We start from the raw sequence: 12,951 nt of genomic DNA, 5'->3' as shown, positions 1-12,951 counted from the left end.
TTTTGTACAGACGCAAGCGTAGCCCAACTTTCATACAAAAATGGGCATTCTCCTTTTATAAGTTTAGAAGTTTTACCCTAAAATCTAATTCATAAAGTATTGTGAAGGAAATTTGATGTCAGAAATGTGTATACTTGTAAATTCACAGAGCTGTGATGTCGCAACAAACATAACAGATCCAAAAACAGTAGTGAAGCGTGGGGACCTTACGCTATTGTTAAAATTTCGCATGCATTGTCAATAAACAAACAGGCTCGCACGGCTATTATATATGAATGGCCATAATTAACAAATTGTTTGTTTGATTATGTCATTAGACGTAAAGTATAAACGAGGAGACACGAAGAAAAAAAGTCCATTGTATAAATAATTTCTACATAAGCATTATTATGAGGAAGTTTAATCTAATTTTATCATAGTTTTCTTTAGATAATAAAATTGACATATCATCAAGAAGGTAAATGTGGTGATGCCCATCTATCACAATATGGGAAGCAAATAGATCGGCGCGTTGTAATTGGTGCAGTGGTTATCTTTTAGAGTTAAAAGGCGTAAGCAATAAATATGGTGCAAAATCAATCTAATTAATGAAAAAATATAAGGAATACTAATCACACACATACTCACGCCTTTTATTCCTGAAGGGGCAGGCAGAGTCGCAACTGTTGTACCCACTTTCCGTCGTGTGTATTCCGTTCCATGATATTATTATATCATGGAACGGAATACACACGACGTTACTATTGGAAGCGAGGCTATTAATTATAACGAATAACGATCTTATTATAAGGAAATATTCATCTTCGTTTATAAGACCTCTCATTAACATTTGAACCTTTTAGATTTTATTATACTGCGATGTCATTTGAATTCAATTAGATCATGTCGCAGGCTGATCTTTAAAACTTATAGAGCCGCTATCCAAGTTATTTCAACCTTTACGTAATGCCCTTCGTGTAATACTGGCTCCTGGGAAGACGTAACACCGACCTTCTAAAGAAATAGGAATGGTCACATGAATCGGTTCGCTGGGTAAAATTTAATAAAGGTTATAAGTGGCAATTCCAATATTAAATTAGCATTTATTTAATGTACCATTTTATTACAAAACGAAACCACTTATCTATACTATATTATTATTATTATAATTAAGTTAGGATGTTTCGCCAGAATTGTTGAACGGATATGGATAAAATTTTGCACCGATATTTTTGTGTGATTATTTTGCATTTTTTTTATCTCGAGAAAATATATACTGGGACTTTTATCTCAGAAAACCTTTCCTAATATTGCTGCCACTTTATCAAAGGTATGACAAACAAAAAATCCTTTTATGAAGTCAATGAATAATCCGCGGAAATACGCATCCACCAGAGTATAATAGAATTTCATCACAGACGAACCCGAAGGCGAAATCGAATGTAAATATAAAAGCCGAAAATAATGTATCGCACGTATGACTCAATGAGTCTCGCAGCGTCTGAACGTAGTCCATTCAGGCGGAACGTCGATAACTCACGTCTCTTTTATTGTAGTAGGCTCGCTATACTCATTTATAAGACTAGTGGTCGTTCAGTAATTTGAAATTTACTGTCTAATTAAATATTTGTAACATTACATATAAATTTTATTTTGCTGCACTTGTACTATGAACTTAATTCATGCCAAATCTAACACTGCTCCGTGCGCGCATTGTAATTTAAAAGGGTAAAGTGTTTTCTCTCTACGTATTAATTTGTAGAAAAAAAATGATCGCGAAAAAATACATTTAATAAATAAGAGTAAATAAAAATACTACATTATTGACAGAATATTTCAGTGTTTTTGATATTGTTGAAAATATTTCGCCTTGCAAAGGACAAGAGAAAGTATGCTGAGCTGACCGCCAATCTTCACTAGTTGGAGAGGCACTACAAGAAGAAGAAGATATTGTTGACCTAAGGAACATTAGTTAAGGAACATTAGTAGAAGTTTTAGACTGTACTTTCTAGAGAATTCGTAATTTAGAGTTTTTTTTTTAACTTGTATCACCATTGTGCTTCGTTTACCTTACGATTGTTATATAATACTAAGAATGACTGCTATAGAAATGCTGTAATTATTCTTTCCCGCGCTTCGTAATGTCCGGCCTTATTATAGTTACTGCACCGGTATTTTATGTCCGCAATAAATATTAACGATTAGTTTAAATCTAGGCAATTCCCATAAAAGCTGGTATAAATGACACGAAATCCAGTTGCAATTTTTCTTTTATGATTTGAAATATCTTAGATTTTACGATCACGTTTCCCAAGCTGCCAATAAGCCATGGTTTGGTTCTAATTTTTTGCTAACATTTCTTGGCTAGTAACTGGGCTAAATGTGTATGTGGTTTGCGATAACCTATTTAATACAAGTTAGCACAGTCGCATGAATAATTAACATATTTCACAGTTACTGAAAATAGTTTGATGGTTTCCTTTATTACAAATATGACATGTTATATTTATAATCTATTAAATCATTTAGAACACTACTTCTTGTGGAAAATCAAAGGCTGTCTTTGAATAATTTATCATTCATTAATGAATAATTCAATCACAATTATGGGTTTGAGGTTTGTTGTAGTTAATATTTCAGCACGGGGAACGATTATATTAATTACAAAATAAATAGAGATGTGAATACGAAAAATGAATACCCATCTATTGTTACGTTATTGAAAAAGAATAATTTAGGCCTAGAGATTTTAAAATATATCACAGTAATATAATTCATATCGGAAAAGGAGTACTAAATATCTAATGAGAAACTAATATTAACGAAATACTTTATAACTACAAATGAGAACTTCTTACAGCGTGATTTGTTCCGATAATATAAATTTCGTACACACGAACCCCATTTGAAAATCTGAGAACAAATCTACCCTCAAATTATAGACACGCCATAGAACATTACACAATATAATTAGGACAATTGCTAGGTAGTGGGAAAGTACATGACATAATGATCGAATGTTAGCGCTTATCCTCTCGATTACTCAACATCAGAGCAATTGTTATTGTATAATAAAGGAAAGGGTTCTAGGGCCTAATTGATAGTTATCACGCGTCGATCTGAGAAAATGCAACACATTCGAGATAGAATGTATGCGCCCACGTGCTAGTATATTGGAGCAAAAGTAGCAGAGGCTGCATACACTATTGTGAATAAGAATTAAGATTTTGATGAATTTCGGTTATGATTCCAAATAATATAATATTATATGCATTAATTGGCAGTGGAATCATAAACATGATAGGCAAAAAAAAGGTTTATAATTCGGTAAATTTGTAGACAAACTTATCGTCTAATCAAAATGGAATGGAAAAAGCAAGACAAAGTTCAACTAGAAATAATAAGATTGAGTAAATCGTATTGTTCTTGTAGAAAACTACCAAGAATCTACAAAATTAAAATTATGATGCCAATTAAGAAAGTTAGAACACGCTGTCGGTATACGCCCTAAAATTATACCTAGAGAGTTTGAGTTGCACCACGCGTCAACGCACACCTACGAGATTGGGCACGAATTACAACATATCGAGAATTCTACGCACTGAACTACGTACTTTATTTAACTACATATATAACTGATTCAGTTTTAGGAATACCTATTAACTAAATTTCATCCGTCAGTATTGCATGATATAGCGATACCTACAGTATCGCATAAAGTTCGAATTGTTTCAATAAATAAAATTAATCAATCAATTCATGAGAACAATTTCATAAAACAATATTGATAAAACCTTTAATATGAACAAGATTGTTTTTGTCATCTCAATTTCATTATTATTGCCAAAATCATAATGTACAGCCAAATTGTCTGCTCAAGACTTGAATATCAAGAAAAGTACAATCAATATTACACAGTGGTTTATTTTGTAACAAATTGTATTGATTGATAGATGGAGTGTTACGGAAACACCAGAAACAAATATTGATATGGATTTATTAGCAACAGGTTGGCCAAGACGTTGTCCCGGACCCTGCCCATAACATGCAATAAAATGCCGCACTGACAAAATAATTATATTACGTTACTTACAAATAAGAATTTGTCACATAAGATTTAGTAGTTTTATCAACATTTTTGCATATAAGTGTGGCTGAAAAAAATATATTTGGTAATTTATTCTGATGTTTTTCTTGATTAATATTGTTTATTTTTCCATAATACGAATTACCAAATTCTTTATCTACGTTTCAAATATCCTTATTTCGTTACTTAAGTATTTATGCATCTAACAACCCTTTCATCTTTACAAGTTGTCTATGTAATTATTTAATCAAGGTAGTAAGTACCTATCAGACATCAATCGCAACAGGCAAATATCTAAATATTCCATTGCCATAATATATTATAACATTTAACTCCGGCAGCATTCTAACTTCCTTGCAATGAGCTGTCAACCAGTTAGTAGGCGCTGTTAGCAATATACGGGAACGTAGACATACTGAATTCATTACTCCATGTATATTTTAGTTAAGAAAAACTTTCTGCAATACTAGATTGAGTAAAATAAATAAAAAGCAGCATTAGTTGTGACTTGAGCCGTATTGGATCATTAAAAAGTCCACTTATATAATACGTGGCAGCGACGGTATTTCATTCATACTCGTTTTTCTTGAAGAAATAACTTCGCTTCCTGTCGCTTAAGTTCAAATAAATATTTAGTAGGATTATGTGCGTGTTTTGAATATTGACTTAACGCACATTTTATTTGATATACTCGCTTTAATTTTATGTCTTATTAATATAATTAATACAACCTAATATTATCCATTATAATTGTTTAAATTAATTTCAATAACTTATTTAATACAAATAAAATAATTAGCAAGATTGGATTACTATTTATATTTCTATTTATTCGATTATCTAATCTTGCTAATTATATCACTAATTAAATTATTTATTTAATTTGAATTAAATAACTTATTTAAATTGATTTAAACAATCATAATCGATAATATTAGATTGTCTGGAATCGGTGGAATTAATACAATATCAGGTTTGAATTTTCTTTTAATCGATAACTATAACGTGTGCAATTCAATACACGTAGGTACCTTACAAGCTTATTGGGTAGCAATCAGCTAAAATACATGCTTTCTAAAGCCTTTTACACATATTATATTAGAGCAACAAGCGTGGGACTTATATCTCGTTTCGTAATGCAATATTTACGCCAATGACTGATTTATATCGGTCAAGAATTAGAGCAATGCTGCTGGCTGCGAATGCAATATCCTCGTTTAAAACGATAGCTAATGTACTGTACAATGTAAGAAATCGGTCACATATACATGCATGACATTCATGCGAGAGGCCTGTGTTTAGTATGGCATCCAGTTGTTGAATGCAGGCTTTATTCTACATACATATTTTGACAAGCTCCTTATCAATTTGCTGTTGGACTCAATTAATTCCTCACTATCAGAATATCCTGGTTAATATTACAACTGGATCAAGAATGCTTCTTGTACAAATAGCTCTACAATATTTATTGGAATATGCTAAGGATATATCGTCGGTAGCATTGTTCTGTTTCAGAATTTGTAAATGCGTTCAAATGGTTCGTGATGAGCATTCTGATAAAATGTAGGTCAGTAATGCAAGAGTTTGATGTAAATGAAGCTTAGGTAAAAGCAATTTTATGGACTTACATATTTGATTTTAGGTTACGTAAAATAATAACAATAATTATATTATTATTTTAAAATTAAGTCCGTAACGGATCAATAAGTTTTAATTGTATAAACATTAGAAAAGAATAATATTTATTTGTTTTCTGATTAAATCTGCAATACACGTTTATAAACAATCGAAACAGCTGAACTTGGTACTATAAATTGCGTTATAGCAAATAGAACTATGAGACCAGCACGTGTAGGATGAGAATCTAGTACTAATGGTATCCTACGCCAGGTGCACTGGTGTAGTGGGGTCCCGTATTTATAAGGCGACGGCTTGCAAGCCGGTCACCGGGACGCCGTTCGTAACGCGTAGTGCACTTTGACATCATGCGGGTAAGGTTTGATGATTATAATTATTGGAAAACATATTCAGTAGATTACTTTGAGAAAATAAATAGTAAGGTATTTCTTTAGTTATACTTTATTAATAAAATTACTTTCACTATAATATTGCGATGATTTAAAAATACATTTGTTTTGTTTAATAGCAAGACTATAGTTTGATGTGTTAAATATGAGCGAAGGCGTTAATTTATATATAGTTTATAAATCGTAAATTGCCATAAAATGAGCTTAATTTTTTAATTTATAGTAGCAAAAGATATTATTAAAAATCATGAATCAATAAATTTCTATTAGTATTTTGCGAAATAAGAACCATCTAACTGTAATTACGTGTTACGACATATATACGAGTTCATACATATATATTACACAACATATTTTTCGAGATAGATGAATTATATTTCCCTATGTCTCCCAAAATGCATAACTAAGGAATCTTATATATCTGCTATACTGCCGTGATAAGCGCAAAATCGGTATGTCAGGTAAACCTTATTTCGAGATAATCGCAGGTTGGTAAATAACGTTTTATAGTTTACTATGTAAAACTGAGATAGAGACACTTTGTAAGGGTTTTTTTTTAACAAGTTCTAAACAATATACCGTTATTTAGGTAAGTTCATTAGGTGGATATTTCTTTAAGCAATCTGACGACATAAAAATCAATATTTTATTTTTAATGCTTTTGAGTTTAGCACGGCAGTATAGTGTTTACGTATTTAATCGGCTGCATGGCCTTCCAGATGCTCGTATTGTTTGCGCTGGTGAGCGTGGCGGCGGCTGCACCAGTGGGAGGTGGACTGCACGGCGGCATCTCATACGCAGCTCCCCTGGCAGTGCATGCAGCACCCCTGGCTTTTCACGCTGCGCCTGTGGTACATGCCCCTGTCGTACACGCAGTAGCAGCGGAACCAGTTGTGAGTACAAGATTCTTTTAATAGATTATAGTATAGGAAAATTTGTATAGGACTAGTGATCGTTGAAGCGCCTTGAATATGTTAGACAGAGTAACATAATATAAAGCATTGTAAATTATAGTATAAATGATGTATGTATGTACAAATGTTATTCGTCTAACCAGTATTTCACATTTCATTGTTATTTATTACAAGACGGAATCTGTATTGGGTTCAGGTGAAAATCAGCGCTTCAGTTCACGCTGTAGCATTAAGCTGAGCTGGATCCATTTTGGTTTTGGTTTCTCTCTTTTGATTTCTCTTGTATTAATGTAGTTTTAATTTCGTTTTTATTTTATTATTTGTTTTTTTTTTTATATTATGCTACTAAAACCAAATAAAATATTTCTTTCTAAAGATCAAACAAATCTCGTTCGATCACTGGCACTTCTACTGAACCTACGAAAGGCGATAACAAAGTATACACAGTTTTCTGTTTAACATTTATACGAGTTAAACTTACTCATATCTACTCTTTAGATGAAATTAATTAAAGCATAATTAAATACTTGGTACGATGAAATTTAAAACATAACAATTTAATTACAGTCTTATCCGAAGTACGCGTTTAACTACGGAGTCAAAGATCCCCACACCGGAGATATTAAATCACAACAAGAAGTCAGAGACGGTGATGTTGTTAAAGGTAATTCAGTGATTTTTTAACCAACGACGCAAAGAGAGTTGTGTTTAAGGTGTGTCTGTAGCCTTGGAACTCCCAAACAAATGAACCGATTTTTGTGCGTTTTTTTTTGTTTGAAATCTGATGTGGTCGAGATGGTTTTGGCTATAATTTATGGACGTTTATTCAGGTGTTTAAAAACTATCAGCTCATTTCCTATGTTCACAGATCCGATTGTTTTGAGTTGATGTATTGCACTGGCAAAGGGTCCTTATAACTTGATTCCTGCCGGCCTCCCTTTCGTAATTTATGTAAAATCTAATTATTATTAGAACAATTTGCAGATTTGAATTTATGCATATTATTAGTACGTATATGGTATATCGGGTTTCCTTTCAAAAAATTTCACTATTCGCTACTTGTGTATTGTCACTTCGGTGGTATGTTCAGAACATAGCAGCCTTGAATTGATGCTCTAATTATTTCTCGTGCTTTAACATTACAATTATTTTTTTTAAACATTTTATTGTTAAGAATAATAAATTTAAAATGAGATTAGTTTCGAAAAATAATTACTACACTTAAAAATTCTATTAAAATTTCAAATGCGAAATATTGTGCTAATGTTATGAAAAGTAATTACTAAAACTGCTGAATGTCTATGAAATTTGGCAAATAGATAGATAAAGTTCTGCATTACCACATATATTTTTACCCCGGAATAATACATTCAAGAACTTTTATGAGAAAGTTCTTTTACGTGGGTGTAACAATGTTGTACAATTTGGACTCAATATTTACAGGCAGCTACTCACTAGTTGAGCCTGATGGTTCAACGCGCACAGTAGCATACTCCGCAGACGACCACACTGGGTTCAACGCGGTTGTACACAAATCTGGACACGCCGTGCACCCGGTAAGCACTTTCCAGATTCCTTACATAAATATCACCAAATAAGAGCGACGAAAGGTAAAAGGTAAAACTCTAGTTTTTGAGCTATAATTAAGGAGTTTATTTTTCTACAGAGTGTATTGTTTTTGCTGATATCTTAACAAATAATAAAGAAAAAAATTGGCACGGTGACGAAACCTTTGATATATGAGTCTGACTCGCACTCAATGGGTTTTGACGGGTGCAAGACACACCGCATCTATGTGAGTGCCAAAACTTGTTACGCCTTTAATAGGGGACTGGCCTATGCTTGATTTAGTCCATTATTCTATATATAATGGTTAATAATATGAAAAAGAAGTACTCCTGCGAAAACTGCATAAAAATTGGTTAAAAAATGAGCGAGTAATTCGTATTTAAAATATTGTAATGTGCAGAAGTGGGCGCGATGTGGGGATATCGCTACATCTCTTTCTTTCGCACGCGTCGTAATTCCCGATGACGTCACATGTGGATATTTCGTCGCTTTTCTGTTTCTTGTTAATTACCCCTTCCACCGAAATTCAAAGACTTATAACTTGTTGATTTTTTACCGGATTTTAAAAATTCCTTCTGTGTTATAATTTATATTATGTAAATATTTGATAAAAGTAAAGAACAAAAATGAGTCCGGTACCCTATTGCGTATAGTTTTGCATATATATTACTTATAATACCTTCACGTCTTATTTAAGATATCTTGCTACGTTTTTATAGGTTTTATTCTTATTTTAAATAATGATAACAACTTCGTTTCCCATATTGAGCGTAAAGATAAAACTTACAACATCAATCACGGTACTAAACTAAACCGTTGTAACTAGACTTGGTTTACGTGATTCGCGTGTAAATAATTATCTAACACAGCCGCGTTTGATACAAAATCTTAGCAAACAGCAGTTGCGGCGCTGGAGAAAATGCTTAATATGAGGCTATAAGGCGTAGTCTTGGTCGTCCTCATGACAAGTGACCGAACTCGATCGATAAATGAGGCAACTACAATCGACAAGTTGCATTTATTGCTTTGAATTTGAAGGCAATCAGGAAAGATTATTTATTCTGAAAACTAAAGCGATGAGGGCAAAGAACATATTATATACCGAAGAGGATAACTAGCAGTTAACACGTTTGTGAAATCTTTGGTTATATTTTAACGGGTGCAGAGTAAAAAGAGTTATCTGAAAAATATTATAGCTATTTCACTGGAGCAAACATAGGAAGAAAAAAATAGTAAAGCTTTTCATTTCTTAGTATTTTTTGGCAATTATAATAATATGTTTATACTCTTAGTAATTCATTATTTGAGTTAGTATAGGTATTTTGTTTTTATTTTACAAGATTTTACAGTTATTCGTTTCTACATCGTGTTTTAAATTATGCCACATGAGACAATTACCACTTATATGTGGGATTTAACTTCAATTTTAAAAATATTTGTTTTTGTTTATTATTAAACCATTGTATAGAATATAAAAAAATATGACTAATATTATTGAATATAGAATAAAATACTGCGAACAAATTAAATATAAAGCAATTAAAATAGGATAGTCTTTTTACGTTCTACTAAAAGTACAAAGGCTCCAAATTGCGGGCCGATGACTGTTTGTGCGTGACACAGGATGCCTGTGTCGGCGCAACAATATGACCAATGTCAGTCGGTCACATTAACTTCGTGCAGTTTGGAAAAACAAGTGTAGTTAGCTGTATGTACGTACTAAAATTAATATGAGAAAAGCGAAATTTGAAATCATATTGTAGAATTTTGTTTAATTATTATAATACAATACTGTACTAAATAGAAAATCATAAATTTGTAAATGACTATTCATTTTGCACACGCTAGTTTGTAGAATCTATATTTTTTATATTTATACGGGTGGTAGGCTAGAAACTAAGGTAAGTTAGTGTACTGTAGCTCGCATAGCTGAGATATTTTTCATACTAGGGTATAGATTGCAAATTATGTAAACTAAGCCACATGGCTAGATAATTACATAATTTTCTTAGATATACGAGCTAAGCTGAACTTTACTTTTGGTATGCAAGCGGTGTTAAATGTAGAAACAACAATTATAATAAAAATTCTATAATCGAACCTATTGTAGAATATTGGTTAAAAATCTGTCGGGAGCATTGCGTACTAAGTTAATATATAATAGTAGCCCTTCCTTTAATAATATTTATTACAATCGATAATTTTATTTGTTGGATTCTTGTGGTTATGATCAAACTTCAACGTGATCCTAACATTTATTATAAGTTTTCATATCCTTCTTGATTGCAGAATTATGGTTACAGTTTATTTTCGTAAAATCAGGAATTTCATTACTCAGACGCGATTTCTCCGACATTGCAGATCCACTTAAGCTTGCGTAACTAACAGCGTAGGCTTAAAAGGAAATAGCCAGTGAATGTTGCTTAACGTATTTCCCCGAATTTTCCACATGCTTTGCAAGAGGGCTTCTGGGAAAATGTGATTCATGTGACATAAAAGATTTTTTTTTGTATTCTTGTTTTAAAATTTAGCCTTATTATATGAGCCATTAGTCGTTAATTAGAGATGATGTTATTTGGAAGAGAATATATCTAAATCAAATAACAATACTTTAAAGAAATTATTAGTGTTCAATGCCGACATTTTCTTTTCTAAACTAATGAGACACTGGCGAAATGTAACGGTCGAGTAGTCGCAACCTTGAACCACATTAATGGTTTATGATATTGAACGAAAAACTCTTGAACAAGTGACACTTGTTGCAACATTTTGCGACTGTTGTATTGCGTTGTACAACTTTCCCCTTTATAATTAAGTTCATTTTTTTTTGTCATCAATTTATTGTATGTGACATCAAACAACGTGTTAAGTTTAACCATACAAATATCTATTTTAAATAGTTACTTTTTGTTTCTTTTTATTTCATTTAACAATACTTTAGTATATAGGAATATAACATTTATTAATTTGTTTCTAGCGTGGAAAATAATAAAGAAAAAAAATTACCATTAATCAGTCCAAATTTTTAACCATTTATCAAGGAGGAGGCCCAAGGCTGTTGTTTCTTGTTTCTAAGCTAATTAGTTATAACTTTGACAGGTGGCAGTAGCTCCAGTGGCGCACGTAGCGCCAGTAGCTCACGTGGCACCTGTGGCTCAACTGGCACATTACGCAGCGCCAACATACGCGTTCTCCCATTATGGCGGCCATTAAAACTACGACCCAAGCAATAGTGTTACGGAGCGAAATACTCTTTAGAATTTTAAAACTATTAGTTTTAAGTAAATTATGGTACACAGGGCTATGTTAGATATAAGATAGGATTTGTAATGAATGGGAAAATATTTTTTGTGTTGTGTCATTACGATTTTGAAATCTTTGAGGACTTTTTGCCAAAGCCCTTTATAGCATCTGAAGTACAAGCCATTGATATTTTATGACTTTCTATTCTGTTTTCTTCGAAAGATGTACATTAAAAATATAAAACCTTTTGATATTCTATTTATGAATGATCTCATATTGAAATTGGTATGTTTGATTGGATAAATTTAATTTTGGACCTTTCCTTCTGTATTAATAATGTATGTTTTATGAATTAAATGTTGTATTTTACTTTAGCATTTTATTAATGTTAGTGCATTGTGTTTTGCTATCGGCTAGTGCGTCTGGAGTAAAAACATTCCTTTACTTTGTAGACATGTTGATAGCCACTGATAACAGGTTATCTCTTGGTCATCGCTGCTTTTGGTTTATGACCAATGCTCTTGCATGCTGTCGATAAGACAATACGTAAATGACATTACAAAGAATACATAAAAAGAACATTGGAATAAAATGCGTAGGAACAGAATATAAGTAACTATATTTATGTTCGTTTGTTTGCAGAAGAAATATAGTTATAAGTTTAAATGGCGCTACCGCCACAGTTTTTTAGAAAACGTAACAAATTTTTAATTATTTGTTTTAAGGCTGATTAACTATTTGCAACAATTTTGGTCCATTACTTGTATTATTTTACGCTTGGACGTTTTGTGAATTTGATCATTAGTATTTTTTCCCTCGGGATCAAGAACTCCGAAAGTTTTAGTAAGTTCCAAAAGCCACTTACTTTGCGCGTCGTTTACCGAGCTACGAGTATAAATATCAGGTTCATTTGAGTATATTTTATAGGCAAAATTATAATCTAACTGCTCCTCACCACATGTGACCACTCACGAGATTAACAGCAATTACAAAAATAGAAAAAAAATATATCGAACAGTTATTTGATACTATTCGATCTTGATGACAGGTCGACAACCTTGTAATATTTGGTCATATCTTAATTTAGTAAGCCATAAAAATATTTATTCGATATAATAAATCCTGTGTATGG

At 32.1% G+C, this 12,951-nt stretch overlaps 1 protein-coding gene across 1 annotated transcript; it reads left to right on the top strand.

Annotated features, from left to right (window-relative positions):
• The first annotated feature begins 5,931 nt into the window (after positions 1–5,931).
• LOC115451010 (cuticle protein 8-like) lies at positions 5,932–12,188 on the top strand. The gene is made up of 5 exons (XM_030179202.2): positions 5,932–6,057; positions 6,813–6,986; positions 7,575–7,671; positions 8,451–8,563; positions 11,676–12,188. The coding sequence occupies exons 1-5, from the start codon at positions 6,052–6,054 to the stop codon at positions 11,787–11,789; spliced, it is 504 nt and encodes a 167-aa protein (XP_030035062.1). The 5' UTR covers positions 5,932–6,051; the 3' UTR covers positions 11,790–12,188.
• Positions 12,189–12,951: the final 763 nt, after the last annotated feature.

The sequence above is a fragment of the Manduca sexta genome, chromosome 26 (assembly GCF_014839805.1).
Source record: "Manduca sexta isolate Smith_Timp_Sample1 chromosome 26, JHU_Msex_v1.0, whole genome shotgun sequence".
NCBI lineage: Eukaryota > Metazoa > Arthropoda > Insecta > Lepidoptera > Sphingidae > Manduca > Manduca sexta.
The sequence above is the reverse complement of the archived record's forward strand: the minus strand, read 5'-3'. Positions and strand labels throughout refer to the sequence as shown.

What these genes read in the sequence shown, in the direction of transcription:
- LOC115451010 (XM_030179202.2), top strand. An exon ending in CAGTAGCAGCGGAACCAGTT is followed by an intron (nt 6,987 to 7,574) that starts GTGAGTACAAGA and finishes ATTTAATTACAG; the next exon opens with TCTTATCCGAAGTACGCGTT. An exon ending in CTGGACACGCCGTGCACCCG is followed by an intron (nt 8,564 to 11,675) that starts GTAAGCACTTTC and finishes TAACTTTGACAG; the next exon opens with GTGGCAGTAGCTCCAGTGGC.